Below are 19,327 nucleotides of genomic sequence, written 5' to 3' on the forward strand. Positions count from 1 at the left end.
AATGCTTGTTGACCAACCAAAGGCAAATGATTCCAAAGTAAACTCCAATTTTTCAGTTTTTGGCAGTGCGGGATAGAAGATAAGCATGCTGAATTTGGTGTCAGGAAGACTCTGGTTAAAACTATAACTCAGGGGCGGCTAGGTTGCACAGTGGATAGAGCACCGGCCCGGGAGTCAGGAGTACCTGGGTTCAAATCCAGTCTCAGACACTTAATAATTGCCTAGCTGTGTGGCCTTGCGCAAGCCACTTAACCCCATTGCCTTGCAAAAAAAAAAAAAAAACCCCTAAAAAAGCCTATAACTCAGCTGTATGCCTACGAGAAATTATTTAAGATCTCTTAATTCTCTTAACTTCAAATCTCTAAAATGGCAATAATTCTAGCAATTACTGCAAAGGAATTTTGTGGGACTGAAATGAGATTATACATAGAAAACACTTTGTAGATGTCAAACACTATACAAAAGCAAGTGGCTATTATTTTTTGCTTTTTAGGGATCAGATTTGAACTCGTCCTCTTGACTCCAGGGATGGTGTTTTATCCACTGTATCACCTGGATGTCTTATGTTATTAGTTTTGGTACTATCTTGTTCTAATCTTCCCTGGGAAGTTCAGATAAAAAGGAGTGTTACTACCTTACTAATAATCTTCTGGAGACAGCTAGGCAAATTAATGAATAGAGCACTGGACTTGGAGTCAGGAAGACCTGAGTCCACATACTCCCTTAGACACTAGCTGTAGACCCTGGGCAAGTCACCTTAAGGATCCATTTCAATTTCTTCATCTGGAAAATGAGGATATTATCTCTGATCTCCCAGGGATGTTTTGAAAATCAAATAGGATATATGTAAGGGACTTTGCAAACCTTAAATTGATGTGAAAATTCTAGCTATTATAATTACAATAATAATTATTACAATAATTAATATCCTAGGGCAGGACTGTCCAAAATGTGGCCCATGGACCATATGTGGCCCACAGGGCGATTTTTATATGACTCCCTGTGGATTTATTAAATGTTCTAGTAAACGAAGTCGAGCTGCTGCAGAGCTCTCACTAAAATGGGAAATCAAAATATATCAGCTATTGTTTCAATAAAAACTATCAAAAGTAAAGTTGGACAGCTATGATCTAGGGCACTGTGGCAAAAGTGGATAAAATAACTTTTTTGAGGTCGAGTAAAAGTATCAGATTGTAAATTCACCCTCTGTAGATGCTTTGAAAGTATCTTCACTTCTCCAGTGTACAACTGTACAACTGATAATATGAACTCAATTCTATAACCACATATACATTTATATTCAACTTGGAAGTCATGTGTATTTGATGACATCTATTAAATATAGTCAATACTGGATTAAATTTAAACCAGATAATTTTGGGTAACAGTTTGGCAAGTGATGATCTGTAGGAAAGTATATTGATTGAATTTTGTAGAATATTTTGAGATTTGTTATCCACAGTGATTGTCAAAGTAGTCTTGCTATTTAGGTCATGATATTTACTACTTATTTGGTAGGTGCTAAGTTTATACAGACTGTAAGCATGTCTTTATAATTCCCTTACATAATCATCAGTGATGATTAAATCTGGATTCCATAAGAATAATACAGCTCCAGTTTCTGTATATGCATGGAAAATGAACTTAATTTTGCTATAAACTGCTACTTGTGTGTGTGTGTGTGTGTGTAAAACTAGCTTTTAGATGAAATTTTTGACAGTTCTGGGTAGAAAATCATGTGTAGTATAGATTTGAGGACTTGGATTTCTTTATTACCAATGTAGAATAATATCTCACTTGTGTGGGAACTACTATTATAATATACTGTCATACTATTTTATTTATTAAAAATTAGAGAAATGTGAGTATGAAGAAACAAATATAAGGGCACCAGAAAGACTCACTATTACATCATTGGAGATTGAATCACATGATGGGTACGTCTCCTAATTAACATACACTTCTTTTTATCACTAAAAAGGGAAAATTTAAGAAAATGAGAAATCATACCAGCACTTAAAGATGTAGGTGTGGCATTAAAGTGACTGCAGCTGCTGCTGCTGCTTTTGGAACCTTAGGAGTTAGAAACAGACAGTAAGAACCGCACTTCAGCTGAACAATTTCTAATGGGTTGGAGAGAATTAATTTCATTGATCCAAGTGCTCCAATCCCCAATTTGTGCCCTTCAGGTTCCCTCAAGTTCAAGAAAAAGGAGTTTGTCAAAAGGTCTGGCTACTCTTTGCTGGCAAATCTGGTTTGAGAAGGAAAAACAGAGATGGATTTTGGTACCCACTGAATCTGTTTAAAAAGTGAACTTGATGAGTGACTAGGTGGTGCAGTGGATAGAGCACCAGTCCTGGAGTCAGGAGTACCCGAATTCAAATCCGGTCTCAGACACTTAATAATTACCTAGCTGTGTGGCCTTGGGCAAGCTACTTAACCCCATTTGTCTTGCAAAAACCTAAAAAAAAAGTGAACTTGAATTATGTTGCTATGGACTCTATTCTGATTGGACAGTGTAGCATTCAGAAGAGTGACCAAGTGGCTGGAATGGTCTCTATAATCAAGCTCAATATAAATTCTGATGGTTTAATTAATTTAATCTTAATTTAATCTCAATAGCCACTTTTTTTTTTTAAAAAAAATCACTGGACAAAACTATTCCCCAAGCTAACCCAGGGAGTTAGGAGCTTCTCTTCAAGATAGACGAGGAAGGATTTCAACATCTTTCTGATTCATGTTGTTGAGAAACTTTCTAAATCTCTTTATTTACTAGCTGTTATAATTAATTAATTAATTAATATGTTTAATATCTGCTAAATTTGAACCAGCTTCCTCTAGTCTGGCCCTTAGTGGTCATGAGGAAAATGGTGGTCATAAGCTGTTCAACCTGCCTTCATGGGTTTGGAGCCTTAGGTTTTCTACCTCCCCCATCCTCCAGACTTTTCTGCAGGTCAATTCATTTAAAAAACATTTTAAAAACTCCTACTGTGTGCAAGATGTTGCAGATAAAAGACTGGAATGGAATGGTTCCTGCTTTCAAGGAACTAATGTCTACTGCACAGTAAAAATGGAAAAAAAAAAAAGCAAAACCGTGCAAACTGAGAAGGAAATAAAAATATATGCAAAGTAAAATGCAAAGTGATAATGGGGGTGGTAAACGGAAGAGAACACTCAGAATCCATGGAAGAAAAGGAAAAGCCTTGTGTAGCAGGTATCAGAACTGCATCTCGAAGGGAACTAGGGAGTTCAAGAAATAGAGGTAAGAAGGGAGAGCATCCCAAGCAAGAGAGAAAGTCTGTACAAAAGCATGGAGATGGGAGGTAGACCTCGTCCCCCACACCCAAACCTGTGGGGCCACAAGAAGAAGAGCAGTTTAGCTGGAACATGGAGTTGGGATGGAGAGCAGAGTAAGATTTTTATCAGTATGGAAACCTAGATTGGATTCAGATTATGATATATTTCAAGAGTCCAGTGAAGTAGTTTGTGTGCTTTCAGGGAGCCAGTTGGTGATTTGAGTATGTTCTGGAGCCAGCTGAGGTGAGGTTTCCAAAGAGTCTGAGGACCAAGAGTATTTGAGTACCACTGGTCTTTTGTCTCTTTTTTCCTGCCTTATGCCTTATCAGGAAGCTTGAAAGGGGGGTTCAGGAAAAAGCAAGCTGCATGACCTTCTTAGAAAACCTCCAAGGATGTGTAGGGAAGGTGTTTTAGGCCTGCTCCTCCTGAGCTCTCTCCTCCATGCTGCTGTTTTCTCCGGGATCAGCAGGCTGAGGTTCTCTGGGGAGGTGCATGTGGCAGTGTGGAACTGGGAGCAGTAGAGGCAGGTCCCTGGGCTCCTGGAGCAGGTATATATAGGTGGGAGGAGGGGACAGGGGTCCTTGCTGAAAGACCACCGGGGAGAAGACTGAGACTTCCGAGTCCAAAGTCTGCATGGTGGACCAAGGCAGGGTCTCTTGATTCCTGTGCAGAACAAAAAGGAAAGAGACCTAGAAGACCATGAACCAAATGGAGGCTGGGCCACCATAGGCAATCGAGTCAAGTCCCTGGCCATGTCAGAATGAATAGAACTTTGTCTTTTGCCCTAATACTATTTCTCGGCACTGAGGGAATGGAGCTTTTCTCCATCATGCTGCATGCTAGAGTGGAAGGCTTATTGTAGTTCATATCATAATCCTCTTTGTGAGATAGCGAAAAGAAAACACACCCACCCAACATAGTATTTAATTATGCAGAAACAGGCCAAAACATCAGTTGTATAATCTGAAGAAGAGCCATACTCCTTTACCACTTGCCTATCCATTTCTGCCTCCGCACCTCCAGCACAAGATCTTACTTTCCTCTGCTTTCATTGTTACACTCACCATCCAAAAGCCCAGTTCAGGGCTCTTCATAAAACTCTGCTAAGTGATAGAAGGAAAGAACTGTCTGCCATAGGACCACAATTTTCCAATCTTGCTGTACCCCTTGTACTATTAGAGAAGTGACTGATTTTTTTTTTTTTGGCCAAGCAAAATCAATATATATTGCAGGTGTCCTTAATTGGAAAGCAGAGCTTGATCTGGGTGAAGAGGCCAAGGTGCCTCTGGTGGTGGCTCTGAGAGAAGGGGAAGGAGGCAGTATCACCCTCTGCTGGTGCAGGGGACCAGAATCCCTTGTTGCCTTCTTTTGGCAGATCCTTCTGATTGTACTGAAAAAGATCATGATTCCATGGAATAGTAAAAGCCTTTAGTGATCATTAAACTCAGTCTAGTTATTTTTATAGGTAACTGAGTTTTAGAAAGATTAAATAACTGTTCCAAGATTTTCTATGTAGCATTGGCAGAGGCATGATTTAAACCCAGTTCTTTTCACTCTAAATGGTATTATACCATGATGAAACCCAGGTGTTGGAACTGTGTGTGAGGGAGGGGATAGGGACAAGACCTGTGGTTTCTTTGGTGTAGGGAACTTTAAGGGAGAGAAAACAGACTGTCACCTTTTCTGCCATTTATTGTCTTAGGTTGAAAACTATGGCACTGAGAGAGAAATGTCTTGCCCAGAGTCATCCAACAGAATCTACTTGAATTTAGGTCTTTTGGGGTTCAAAGATCAATTCTCTATCTACTGTGCCATGCTACTTTTGTGTGAGACAGAGGGAAAGAAGTAAACCCAAGAAACCTAGTATAAGATCATGTTGGAATAGGTCAGAACATTAATAGCATAATGTAAAACATTAAGGATTATGGTGAGGAACTGGGCTGCGGAATAATCTGGAAGCTCAGTGGAAAGGAGGTAAGTATAAAACTGGCCATAGATCCTGCCTGCATCCTTATTTGCAGACAATATCCCCAGTCTCATTGCTTTATAAGCTCTACTCTCTAATTTGGTTCTTTTTACTGTTCAGCCCAAGGGTGCATCTTTGCTTTCCAAATGAAGGTATTTGACTTGGGATTCATGCATGTCTAACTGGGAGAGATACTATCTAGATGTAAAGTGTCCCATGACCCAAGGGAGAATAATACCTCTGAAAGCCCCAATTATCATAGATTGTAAGGGCACCAGAATAAATGGAGCTTAGTTGAATAGGAAGGCCTTCCCTCTGTCTCTTGTTCTTTCCATCAATCTCCCTGTGCCTCTGTAGTAGTGTCTTGTCAGTTGAAAAGGTTCTTCTTCCTATGTTAGACATCCTGCCTTGGTGATACCTATAGGAAAAACCAAAGCAAGATACAGCAAACCCTAATACGAATCTGCTGTCCCAGTTAGAAGATTGGAAATTGGAGGTTCTCATCTCATCCAAATTCTACCAGTATTTACTAGATGACTTTGGCCTGGTCCTTTAAATTCTCCTGGTCTTAACTCCCTCATCTTTAAAATGAAGGATTTGAATTAGGTCATCTTCAAACTCCTTTTCATATCTAAAATGAATCCTTGAATCTATCATAATTTTCTGGAAGACAGAGCAGCATGAAATCTTTTCCCTTGTCTTTCTGGAAGGAGTGTCTGCTTCTGAAGTGAAGCAGGGTCATCACTGAATTGATTTTGAGATAAGTGCACCTTTCTCCACCAACCAGGAACCATAAGGTGAACTCTCTAAGTTCTACTTCCATTCTATCTCGGGCTTGGAATTATGGGGAGCAGAACATTGGAAACCTTTGGGTTTGGACAAGGAAGAAAGCATGAGGAAAATTTGGTATTTGTGTAAACACTCTACATACATTATCTCATCTAAGACTTAGAAATACCCAGTGAGGTGTTCCTAGCATTAGTATTATTATCCTTATTTAACAGATCAGGCAATTGAGGACCAGGGATAGAGTGATTTGCCCAAGTTTATATCACTAATAATTATATCATTAGACTCAAACACAGGTAGTCCAATTCTTAGTCCAGTGCTCATTGCAGAAAGAGTCTTTCACTAGCCCATCTTTCACACTCTCCATTGCCAACCTCAATTCTCAGAAGCAAAATACCAATATAAGATATGTGTGACTCAGAATATATCTGCCTAAGGCCAGTCCTTCTGAGCAGAGTACCATGGTGCTTTCTTGATGCTAGGAATTATCTCAGGTGGTATAGAAATAATAGCTATGAGAGGCATGTCCTAAGATGGATGATTGCATCATCCCCAGAATCTGTTATCACTCTCTCCTCCATTTGTATAACATGATGTGGAGGATAGCCTTCAAACATTCTTCTTGTCCAAAGAGTATAAGTTACTCATTGCATTTTACTAATGTAGAGGAACGAAAAAGAGAGAGGAAGAAACCCAGATCAAAATAGATATTCTACCTGATTTTTTTCCCCTCTTCTAGAGTGTCATTGTTCATGGACTAAATGGCTTTGGATTTAGGGAGGAGTAAGATTGTTTGAATTTGATCCACCTTGATGAAGGTAGAGAGTTCATCCCAAGACATATCTTAAACTGAAGTAAGCAGACACTGTTACATCTTTACAGTGGAACACTGTCTCAGAATTCAGAGAACCTAGGTTCAAATCCCACTTCTAATGCTAATTTACAGTGTTACCTTGGGCAAGTCACTTAACTTAATTTCCTCATCTGTAAAATGAGGGTGTTGAACAAGATGGTCTCTGACATCCCTTCCAGCTCTAGACAGCAAAGTGAGCCCTTGGAATTAATGGTTAAGTTGGTGCAACATTTCTTTCCTTTTACTCTTATTAGTTTGTTGTTTGGGATGTGGGTATATCTGAAGTCTTTGTGATAAGAAAATTGGGATTCTGCATATAGAAACGGTATTGGAGACCTGAAAAAATCAAAACTAGAATCATGACTGAGTGGGAAATATGTAGTGGTGCTGCACATAAGAAGAACCCAGTGCATAGCTATTGCAACTGATGTTCAATTATAATCGTGTCTGCCTGATCTATAATATAAGCCTGATATTCCTTTTTCATCATTCAGTGGAGCAGGACCATGGACAGTGCTAGAGACTTGGGCGGGAAGGAATTTTGAGTTTGTTTGCAATCTGAACTAGAGCTGTTCCTTTCTGGTGCTCTGTTGTTGATCCAGCAAAAACTCTTTTAAAACAAGGAAGAAGAGGAAGAGAAGGGGTAGTGGTTGGAATTTCTCCACTGGGTGGTGCTGCTATCCTTGGTGAGACTTCAGTTCCTATGCTGCCTAGGATGAGATGAGAAATCAGAGCTTCTAGGAATAGCTCTAGAATTGGAAGAAACTCTAGAGATCATCTAGTCCAACCTATTCCCTCCACATTTTATTTAGCTCAGAGAAGTAAAGGAATTTGTTGCTGTTTAGCTGTTTTTCAGGCGTGTTTGATTCTTATTGACCCCATTTTGGAATTTTCTTGACAAAGATGCTGGAATGGTTTATCATCTCCTTCTCTAGTTCATTTTATGGATGAGGAAACTGAGGCAAACAGAGGTGAGTGACTTACTTGAGGTCACACAGCTAGTGGGTGTCTGAGAAGACCAGATTTGAACTCAAGACTTCTTGACTCCTGGCCCATAGTTCTATCCATTGTGTCCATCTTGCTGCCCAGATGAGGGATTTCCCCAAGATCAGACAGCTGGTAAGGGGCAGGACAATGATAGGAATCCAGGTGCTCTAACTTTGGAGCCAGTGGATGTATCAGAGAAGCCTACTCTTGGAACTCCTATATTGGCTATATTCAGAAAGCCCAAGATCCAGTAAGCCTGGAGACAGTAGAGTAGAACAATGAATATGGAGTCAGAAGATGTAGATGCAAATCCTGATTCTGTTACTTAATGCCTGGCTAGCTTTGAGTTAACTATTTCTTCTTTCTGGACTCAAATTCAATTTCCTCCCCTCTGAAATGAGAGAATAAGACCAGGGATTCTCAAAGATCTTTTCAGAGCTAGAAATTCTATGAACTTATTGTTGAAGGATAGAGGAATCAACTCACTTGTTTTGGGCTCAATTTTTCCTACCTTCCCTTATGGTGCTTCTTATAGTCATGAAGTTCTCTGGTCTCTTTTGCATGGACCCCTGGACATCTCCTATAAACTGTTCATCTGGTTGTAGGATAGCATCATTGCTTTCATTCCTAAGTCAAAAAATGTTAGAATCTGTGTTCTTTCAAGTCAGTTACATGATCCAATGGATAGAATGTTGAGCCTGGAGTCTGAAAGAACTGAGTTGAAACACAGGCCTCAGATACTAATTGTGTGACCTTAAACAACACATTTCACTTCTGTAGTTTTCTTAACTGTAAAATGGAGATTATAATAGCATGTCAGTTGTTGAAAGGGATGAAATAACAGTTTAAAGTCTGATTTGTTGTTGTTGAGTTATTTTTCAGTTGTGTCCAACTCTTTATGACCCTCATTTAGGATTTTCTTGGAAAAATATACTGGAGTGGTTTGCCATTTCCTTCTCCAGCTCATTTTACAGATGAAAAGCAAACAGTTAAGTGACTTGCCCAGAGTCACACAGCTAATAAGTGTCTGAGACCAAATTTGAACTTATGAAAAGGAATCTTTTTGATGCTGGGCCTAATGCCCTATACTGATACATAGTAGGTACCATATAAATGCTCTTATTATGTTTTTGGTTATTATCATGTATTGTTGTTCATTACAATGTTTATTGTGTTGTTTATTATTTATTGTGCTACTTAGCATTACTATTATTGTTCTACTCCCAAAGGCCTAGACCAGTTTGCTAGATGATCTGTGAACTCGCTTCTCTCGATGCGAGATCCTTACATAGCTTGAGTGGGTGTAAAGCTGCTCCTCAGTCCCCTCTCTTGAAGGCAGCACATGAGAAACGAGATGGAGATAGCAAAGATGATGGCACCACTGATGACAGAGACAGTCACTGCCCTTTGGTAGCCATGATTAGGTGACTTGGGGATAACTGGAATGAAGACAACATAAGGAAATTTACTGAGAGGGGGGCCAACCCCAGCCATGGCAGGGTCCCTTGAAAGAAAAGCAACTCATCTAATCTGATGGGACAGATCTTACCCTCCTCACACTGGGGTTCACGATGACTCCAAATGGTCCCATTGTCCCCCAAGAGGCAAATTGTTGTTCTGCTTCCTATTAGTTGATATCCCACTTGACATGAGAAAACAGCGACTGAGCCCAGGGAGCAGCCTGAGCCTTTTTCCACATTGTAGGAGCCAAAAGGAGGAGGTAGGAGCCTGGTGCACTGGACTTCTAGAGAGACTCAGGAAAATGAACAAAATCAGAGACCAGCCCCCCCCCCCCCCCCCCCAGCTGAGACTCTCCCTCTGAGCTTTTCTGGAAATAAGTTGGTAGCTATCCAATTTCTGAATGGAAAATTCCCATTTGAAACAATTTTTTCAGCCACTAAGATTTCCATATAAAAACAAGTTGTTAGAAGTTTTTCCTCTGCCTGGTTGCCAAGGCTGGAGATAGAGAGAATTCCTTATCTCCACAAAACCACTATTGTAGAAGGCTCACTCTTAGATAATTAAGTGGCTGAAGGTGCAGAGCTGGAGGAAGGAACCTTAGAGTCATTGAGGCCAGTCTCTCACACAGATGGGAAATGGTAGAAGCAAGATTCAAAGCCTGGTCTTCTATCACTGAGATCTTCCTCCTGCTCATGTTTTTATATGTAGGGGCAATTAGGTAGCTCAATGGATATAGAACTGGCCTTGGAGTTAGGAGGACCTGAGTTCAAATCCAGCCTCAGATATGTAGTAACTGTGTGACCTTGGATAAGTCACTCAACTCTGATTGCTTCCCCCCAAAATTAAATGTATTTGAGTCACATAGAATAGAAATAATAATAATAATAATAATAATAGAAAAGGTTTACTATGACTTTCTTCTGAATCTCACTTATACCATCCAAGCCCCATGGATAAAGCTACCTTTGATGCCCTCTATCCCTACCCAAACCATTGTCTGTGCATTCTTTTACCCCTATCTTCTTCATGAAATTATCTCCCTCTGTAGTAGAATAACACACACAAACCAGCCCCAGCCAATATAGCTCCTTTTAAATCTCCTTCAGTCTCCACAAAGAAAGGTATGATTCTTGGTCGTTCTGTTACCTCTGTTATTCTCTAATATAGGTTGCAGATTTTGGAGGTAGAGGACCTGCATTTGCATACTAGATTCTATTATTAGCTCTGTAACAAACCTTTTCCTCTTTCTGGGTCTCAGTTTACTTTTCTGTGAAATGAGAGTTTCAATTTGTGATGTTTCAGGTCCCCTCTGTCTCTGAATCCTGTAAGCTTCTGCAGAATTCCCATCCATCTGGGACTTGTACCTGAGCTGTCATAAATCTTGATTCATTGACTGTCCTGGAACCAAGTGCAGCCACTCTTCTAAAATATGGTCTCTGGCTTCATTAAAACCCATGAAACTCATAACCAGTATTTTGTCTAGCCTACCTCCTAGATTTGAACATCACTGACACAATTTCTCTTTTCTTTCTCCTTCTCTTCTTTCAAAAACCTATGATTTGAAGGATCTCCCTTCTTTCCACAAAATTTCATCATACTAGATAGTCACAGGGTGGATCTGAGGGCTAAAGAGGTGAATTCCAGCCTTACCTGAAAGATTCCCTTGAAGGCAGGTCAAGTGGCTGTTGTTCCTCAGAGTTCCTCTTTCCATGTCCCCTCCCCTTTCTTATCAGCAGCTTCAAGTGTTCTTCATGTGAACCCTTCAAGGGCATATTACAGTTCAAAAGCTCCTACATTCCAGGGGAAAGGATTATGGAAGGAGGAGGGGACAAGAGGGTTCTTGTGTTTCTTGGTTTAAGAAACAAGCTGCCCTAAGGGGATTTGTCAGAGACCTCTGAGTTAATCATTTCTCCAGTAAGCTTCATTTGGTCTCACCATCCTGCCATCTCAATTGATTTTGGGGTTTTTTTGTTTGGTCAGTCAGTCTTTTCAACTAGTATTAATTAAACTGTGCCCCTTGCCCACCATCCTCTTCATTCCCTTGAGTTAAAGATAGATCAGAGTATATTTCTTCTCTAGCAAATATATCCCTTTTTTCATGACATTTTATTCAACTCAGAAAGGCAGTGGTCCCTACACCTGGAGTAAAGGAGAGGAAGAGGATGAAAGAAGGCAAGATAAATTCCTGAGGCAGGGTGAAATAGTGAATAAAGCACTGGGTTTGAGATCAGGAGGTCCTGGGCAAGCCAAGTTACAGTTACATCATTTGTAACTCATTTCACCTCAAATGAAGGAATTTAATTGGATGACTTGTAAGGGAATTTCCAGCTCTACGTACATGATCCATTGGACATGTGGGGCACCTAGGTGACAAGGTGGATAAAGTACTGGCCTGGGAGTCAGAGACTTTGAATCTGGGCTCAGACACTGTGTGACCTTGGGCGAGTAAATTACTTAACCCAGATTGCTTTCAACAAAAATTTAACTGCATTTGAACAGCATAAGTAATAGGAAAGGTTTGCTATGACTTTCTTTTGAACCTCACTCATACGATCCAAGCCCCATGGAATAAGCGCCTTTGATGCCCTGCTCCCCCCACCCAAACTCCTGTTTTTGCATTCCTTAACCCCTATCTTCTTGATGAAATTTTCTACCTCTGTAACAGAAAAAACCATATACTCTCCCACTCCGCCCCCCCCCCAGCCCCAGCCAATATAATTCCTTTTCAATCTCCTTCTGTCTCCAGGACGAAAGGTATCGTAGCTCTGTTAGCTCTGTTATTCTCTAATACAGGTTTCTGAATTTGGAGGCAGAGGACCTGCATTTGCATACTAGATTCTATTATTAGCTACGTGACAAGTTTTTTCCTGTTTCTGGTCCTCAGTTTGCTTCTTTGTGAAATGAGGGTTTGGACTTTTGATCTTTCAGGTCCCTTCTGTCTCTGAGTGATCTTTCTCAGAATTCTAATCCATCTTGGGGCTGTATTTGAGATGCCATAACTCTTGGTTCAGTGATTATCCTGGAATCAAGGGAGCAACTTTTCTGGTCTCTGCCTTTATTAAAACCCACGAAACTTATAGCTAGTACTTTGTCTAACTTGCTACCTAGATTTGAACATCACCAACATGCTTTCTCTTTTTTTCTTCTTCTCTTCTCTCAAAAAGACCCTTCCCATAAAATGTCATTGTACTAGACAGTCAGGGAGAGGATACTGAGGGTTAGAGAGTTGAATTCTAGCCTTACTTGAAAGAAGGATGGAAGGATGGAAAGAAGGAAAAGAAGGAAAGAAGCCCTCTGGATGAAATTCTGTGGGTCCTCTTTCCATGTCTCCTCCCCCCTCCTTTCTTATCAGCAGCTTCAAGGATTTTTCCTGTAAACTTTCCAAGGGCATATTTCAAAACCTCCTACATTCCAGGGGAAAGGATTTTGGAAGAAGAGGACAAGAGGGTTCTTGTGTTTCTTGGTTTTAGAACAAGTTGCCCTAAGCTGCCAGAGACCTCTGCTAACTATTCCAGTCAGAGGGCTTAATTTGGTCTCACCATCCACCTGATTATGGTTTTGTTGTTTGATAATTCAATCATGTCCAACCCAGAAAAAAGGCAGTGGTCCCTATGCCTGGAGTCAAGGAGAGGGGAGGATGAAAGAAGGCAGAATGAATTCCTGGCAGGTTGGAAGAGTGGATAAAAACTGAGTTTGAAGTCAGGAAGATCTGGGTTCAAATGTTACCTCTAATATTGACTAGCTATGAGGTCCTGGACAAGTCACTTGATATTTTTGTGCCTCAGTTACATCATTTGTAACTCATTTCACCTCAAAGGAGTTGGACTAGATGGCTTCTAAGGTAATTTTCAGCTCTACATCCATGACCTACACACATGGGCATGTGGGGTAGTTAAGTGATGAAGTGGATATTGAGTCAGGAGGAAGAGAATTTGAATCTAGCTTCAGACATGTGACCTTGGGCAAGGCACTTAACCCATTACTATTTTGCATCCAAGACTATCTCTAGTCATCCTAATTCATATCTGACCACTGGACCTATATGACTCTGGAAGAAAAAATGGGACTGGTGACTTGGCACGGCACCCCCTCACTTAGATCCAATTCGTGTGCTTGTCATGGCATCACTTTCTTGATATCATGGCCTTCTTCAAGAACGAAGGACAAACATCATCATCAAAAACATCACTGAGCACATAGAATGTTAGAGCTGAAAGGGATCTGAGAGCACCAACTTCAAGTCCATTTTTGTAAAATGGACTTGTCAAAGTACTTTTCAGAGCAGATAAAGCAACTTGCTACCTGAGTCCCACGGCTAATTGTTGTGGTTTAGTCATTTTTCAGCCATGTCTAACTCTTTATAATCCCATTTGGGGTTTTCTTGGAAAAGATAACAGAGTTTTTTTGCCATTTCCTTCTCCACCTCATTTTACAGATGGGGAAACTGAGGCAAACAGGATTAAATGACTTGTCCAGGATTACTTGGTTAGTAAGTGTCTGAAGCCGTATTTGAACTCAGGAAGATGAGTCTTGCTGACTTTAGTGCACTGTGGCCTCACCTAGCTGCTCTCACCATTAATTAGTATCTGAGAATGAGAACAAGGGTCTCTTTGCTTTTCTTATTCTACCACAATTCCAAATTTTGGTGGGGTAGAGTTGGGCTGCTGCTTTTTCACCTACCTGTGGGGCTTTCCAAGATGCTCTCTGATTCTGTTTTTGTCATTTAGATCCTCAGAGAAGCTGAGTGAACAGGAAACTAATGATTCACCCACTTGTTTTTTTAGTCTTTTTATATTTGCCTCCCTTTTTTCTATAATCCCCAGCATATGCTTTTTTCCCTTTCTCACTTCTCAGAGGCTATTTTTCATCAAGCTGTGAAGGTGATTAGGACACAGTGGAATTCAAAGGATTTATTAAACCATGTTCTCTTAGCCCTTCTAGCAGGACCCATGGGGCTCTTCCTTATGAAGGGAGTTATTTTTAAAGCAGTCCATCTTGTAAGGAGCAGGTTACTATAGGTTTACAAATATACAATTAGACAATGGAAGTATTGATTAACTTTGCTGAACTTTTAAAATATTTTCTCTTCTTTATCTTCTCTTCTGGCTTACTGGATAGGACTAAAGAAGTATACATTTGGAAATCAAGATGTTAAATTGGATGTCAAAAGAAAAGATCTCCATAGTAATTACTTTAAAGGCATCTTCTAGCCTAATGGATGCTTGGATGAAAAGAATTGGAATCTGAGAATGAAATAGTTCCATGTGTACCCTAACCAGGGCTAGGAGGAATGACTTTCTAAGATTAGACTATGGGCTTCCTGGAGCCAGAGTCCATGTGTAATCATTAATATATATCCTATGCTACTATGAACCTTCTCGATCCTGGAGATCATGGGGACATTTGTGAGCTTAGTGGAAAAATCTGATACAACCAATGTTTTCTCCCCTATTTGCTTCCTGGGCAAAAACTATGCCCTCTTTATTAAGGAAAACAACCTTATTCACTTGATCTGTAAACATGAGAGAGTTGGACAGTATGACCTCAATGATCCCTTACACTTTAAATAGGTCAAGAGCCAGGGGGAATCTATTGGACTTAGACTTTGAAGACATGGCAAGTTATAGGAAAGTCATAACCATCTTAAGCCCTAGTCTCCTCACCAACAAATGGAAAGAATAAGTGGCAATATTATATAATGATAATCCCACCCACCCATACACATAAAGACATGTTTGAAGTTTTCCCTGGAAGAGGGATGAATTGTACTGAACTATTCACATTCTTCTAACAAGTTCCCCAATTGACCAAATGAAAGTTAATAAGCCAGGATAATGGATATGGTACAAAGTTCTTTTTGTTCTGTCATCAGGACAAGAACTGGACCCATGGAAGGAAATAAGCATTTATATAACCCTACTATGTATGTGACAGGCACTATGTGCTTTATAAATATCTCATTTGTTCCTCATGACAGCCCTGGGAGGTAGGTACTATTATTATCTTTATTTTACAATTGAGAAAACTAAGGCAAGTCCATGACTTGCCCAGTGGCACACATCTAGTGAGTATCTGAGGTCAAATTTGAACTCAGGTCTTCTTAGTTAGCTATAATCCCAACCCACTATCCACTTCATCAACTTAGTTTCTTGCTTTAACCAACTGAACCAATGTGTTGTTGTTAAAACCTTATAGTTATTTGGGGCAGTGCAAAGTCTAGAAGCTGAAAGTTCTGAGTTCAAATCCAGACTCAGGCACTAGCCGTGTGATCCTGAGCAATTCACTCAATCTTGTTGGCCTTGATTTCCTCAACTATAAAATGGAGAAAGAAATGGCAAACAGCTTCAGTATTTTTGCCAAGTAAAACCCAAATCTTTTTTATGAAGAACTGGACATGATTGAAACCAAACAACAACAAAGTAGTTATATACAGCTTTCCTCCCTTCTCTGTAAATTGAAAATAAAAATATCTTCCCTATTTGGTTGTCTTTATCTTAGGATAAAGGCTAGGATCACATGAAAACCTAACCAAGATTTTTGTGCTTTTCTTCTTCTTTCTTCTTTGTGCTGATCTTCTTGGTTAAATAGAATATCCCAGAGAGTGTGAGTGCAGGAAGAATCACTAGAATAGTCTCCATCTACAAAAGTGAGCATGTTACTAAGCTGTACCCAACATCTTAGTCCAGTACCCAGTAGCTTAAAGAGGATCATAGATAGCATCAACCCACTGCTGCAAGCTTAGATTAATAAATCTCTTGGACTCTACTCTGTCCAAATCAGCTTTGTAGCTTAGTGACAGATGAATTGTGAATTGTGAGAGAAAGGAGGTTGAACACATGTGAGGAGATGTAGGAGAAAGGGAGATGAAATAATACAGCAAAACTGTCTTCAGTGGGCAGGATACTTTTTCTTGGCTGTTTGACTTCTTGTTTGAGGAATCTAGCTGATCAAAATCTTGGGAAGCCCCACAGGTCAGTGAAAATGCAGTAACACAATCCTAAAAAAAGAATCATGAGAATTGTGGCATAGTGAAGAGTGGATATCAGTAGACTTTGGTTCTAGTTCAACTCAGATAGTAACTATCTTTGTGGCCTACATTAAGGCACTTCACATGTCCTAGACTAATCTGCTCAATTTAACGTAAGAAGGCTGGATTAGATGGTCCTATGATCCCTCTTAGCTTGAATATGTCAAAAGCCTGGGGAGTTTAATGGAAAAGGCTTGAACTTCAACTTTGAAGTCAAGAGTTCAAAGCATGGCAACTTTAGAAAAGTCACAGATTTCTTAATGGGGAAATACTCTGGATATCACCTGCCTCACAATAAGATCATGCATGTAAAACACTGACTCCAGACACTTACCAATTCCATTAAGGCAACATGGGGAATAATTTATTGATTCATATATCGAGACTATGTCATAGGACTTGACCTATTAACAAAGGCAGTGGAATGTATATTGTTCAGAAAGGAGAAAGGTTACATGGTTTCATGGAAGGGAAGTCTGTACACTTTTGGAGTTCCTGTAGGTAAATATATAGTTCCAAAGGTGGAATCCAGGGATGACATCCTTAACCAATTCAAGAACAACTGAAACTTTATTCAGAAGCAGTAAAAAGGTACTGGAAAAACAACTGAGAATTTTTTTTTTTTAGGTTTTATTTGCAAGGCAATGGGGTTAAGTGGCTTGCCCAAGGCCACACAGCTAGGTAATTATTAAGCATCTGAGGCCGGATTTGAACTCAGGTACTCCTGACTCTAGGGCCGGAGCTTGAACCACTATGCCACCTAGCCTCCCCTTGAGAATTTTCTTGACTAACTTTCCTGGAACCATCAAAGCAGTTCCTGGATGATGAATCTGGAACTAGTGAACAAGAGTGAGAATTACAACATGGAAAAACAAACCTGGATCTTACCCTTCATTAGTACAGTGAATTATTTGATCTATGTAAGAGTTCAAATCCAGCCTTAGACACTTTTGTAGAACCCTGTGACCCAAAAGGAAGAAGAGACTTACTAGGAAGGTCAAATTGCTAGGCTTCTTAATCATTCTTATTTCACTACTTGGGAAGATGACTCAATTTTAGGGTGATTTGATATATTTGGAGATGATTATAAATAGATTCTTGAGACAAGGAGACTTACCAGAAAGGTAAATTGTTTGTCTGTTGATATGCTTGAGTGAAAGTCCTTTATTTTTCCCTCTTTTTTATTGCAAGATTAAATAAAACTTGACATATATATATATATATATATATATATATATATATATATAGTGTTGTTAGTCTGAGTCAAATCTGAATCAAGTTAATAAGAATTTATTAAAGATTTATTTATTTTTGTTTTTGTTTGGGTTTTTTGGAGGCAATTGGGGTTAAGTGACTTGCTCAGGTTCTCAGAGCTAGTTAGTGTCTGAGGCTGGATTTGAACTCAGGTCCTCCTGATTCCAGGATTGGTGCTCCCTCTGCTATATCACAAAGCTCTCTAAGGATTTAATAAACCAAGATGGTAGAATACCAAGAAGGAGAATAGCAAACCCCATTCCACCCCCAAGACTCCTCTAAGCTGATCTAGAAAATGTATCAGAGCAAATCCTGATCATAAAAATCTATAAGAAAATCACAGTGAATTATTTGACCAGTCCATGTTGATAAGAAGAGACAAAGAAGTCCATGGATGTTGGAGATGGACTCCATGGCTACATACTCCAGTGAATATTCCAGTGGTTAAGGACTATTTCCAAGGACAGGATGAGGACATAGGGCACACCAAGGCTTGGAATGGGGTTTAGAACAGATGCCAAGGGGCAGCTTTGTTGCCAACTACTCTGTTCCAGGAAGACCAAGGAAGGATCCTTTGTCCAGAAATAGCATTCAGGGATGAGGAGTGATTGTGGTCATTCATTTGTTTTCTAGGCAAGGAGTGTGTTCAGAAGCAAACTGTAGCTATACGGCTTGGATCCCTGGAGTGATACCATTTCACTTCCATCTTCTAGTCTAATCTGAAGCTTGCAGAGGAATAAGCAGGGCAGATATCTCAGACCAAAGGAAAACCTATAGTTACTGTTACTCTGAATCAGCAGATGGGGCTGAGTCCAAGAGCATTCTATTGCTACTCATACCGAAATCTAGGTTAGGAACTTGCAGAGGGGCAATGATCAGAATTTGCCCCAGATCAGTCTTTTTAGGAGCAATGAAAGTTTGCAAGGCCTCAACTTGGGTGTCTTTGAGAGAGTAGAATTGCAACAAAAAAGGACCAAATCAGACCTTTCCTCCAAGAGTACTTAGGGCCTAGACTTAACATAAAAACTTAAGTCAGGAAGTTGGCTGAAAGAATGAGCAAACCAAAAAAAAAAAATCCCACCTTGAAATGACTGTTATGGTAACAGGGACAAAGAAGACTCAAATCCAGAAAAGGAGAATGATTCCAAAACATCAAAGACGAAACCAGAATTTCTGAAAGAGATAAATTAAGAGTTTAAAAAATCGAATTAAAAATGTTCATAAGGTTGAAATAAGAATGCAAGAAGATAAAACTAGAGAGAAATGAGAGTTGTGGAAGAAAGAATCAGAAATGGAATTGTGGTACAAAATTTTGCCCAAGCAACAAATCCCTAAAAATGAGAATGGTTCAAATAAAGGTAAATCATTCAATGAGAAAACAAAAAAAATTAAAACAATGTCTGAAAAAAAAATAAGAGCAAATATGTTAACCATATGGCATCATATAACAAAGATAATTGTCCTGAAAAATAGATGGAGTACAAAAAATTGAAGTATTGAATTATCTGAAAGCCATAACAAAAAAAGAAGAGTATAGATATCATATTTTAAGAAATCTTATAACTGCTCAGATCTTTTTTTTCCTTTTAGTTTTTGAAAGCAATGGGGTTAAGTGACTTGCCCAAAGTCTCACAACTAGGTAATTATTAAATGTCTGAGTTAGGATTTGAACTCAGGTCCTCCTGACTCCAGG

The 19,327-nt window shown here is 39.6% G+C and overlaps 1 protein-coding gene across 1 annotated transcript; it reads right to left on the bottom strand.

Annotated features, from left to right (window-relative positions):
- Positions 1-1,809: 1,809 nt before the first annotated feature.
- On the bottom strand, positions 1,810-11,155 carry LOC141492904 (uncharacterized). Its single transcript, XM_074193616.1, has 5 exons — positions 11,004-11,155; positions 9,442-9,636; positions 9,181-9,331; positions 5,502-5,681; positions 1,810-3,960 (listed from the first exon to the last, which is right to left on the bottom strand). Exons 1-5 carry the CDS (start codon positions 11,062-11,064, stop codon positions 3,708-3,710), a joined length of 840 nt encoding a protein of 279 aa, XP_074049717.1. The 5' UTR covers positions 11,065-11,155; the 3' UTR covers positions 1,810-3,707.
- Between the last annotated feature and the right edge of the window lie 8,172 nt (positions 11,156-19,327).

The sequence above is a fragment of the Macrotis lagotis genome, chromosome 7, assembly GCF_037893015.1.
Source record: "Macrotis lagotis isolate mMagLag1 chromosome 7, bilby.v1.9.chrom.fasta, whole genome shotgun sequence".
Classification (NCBI taxonomy): Eukaryota; Metazoa; Chordata; class Mammalia; order Peramelemorphia; family Peramelidae; genus Macrotis; species Macrotis lagotis.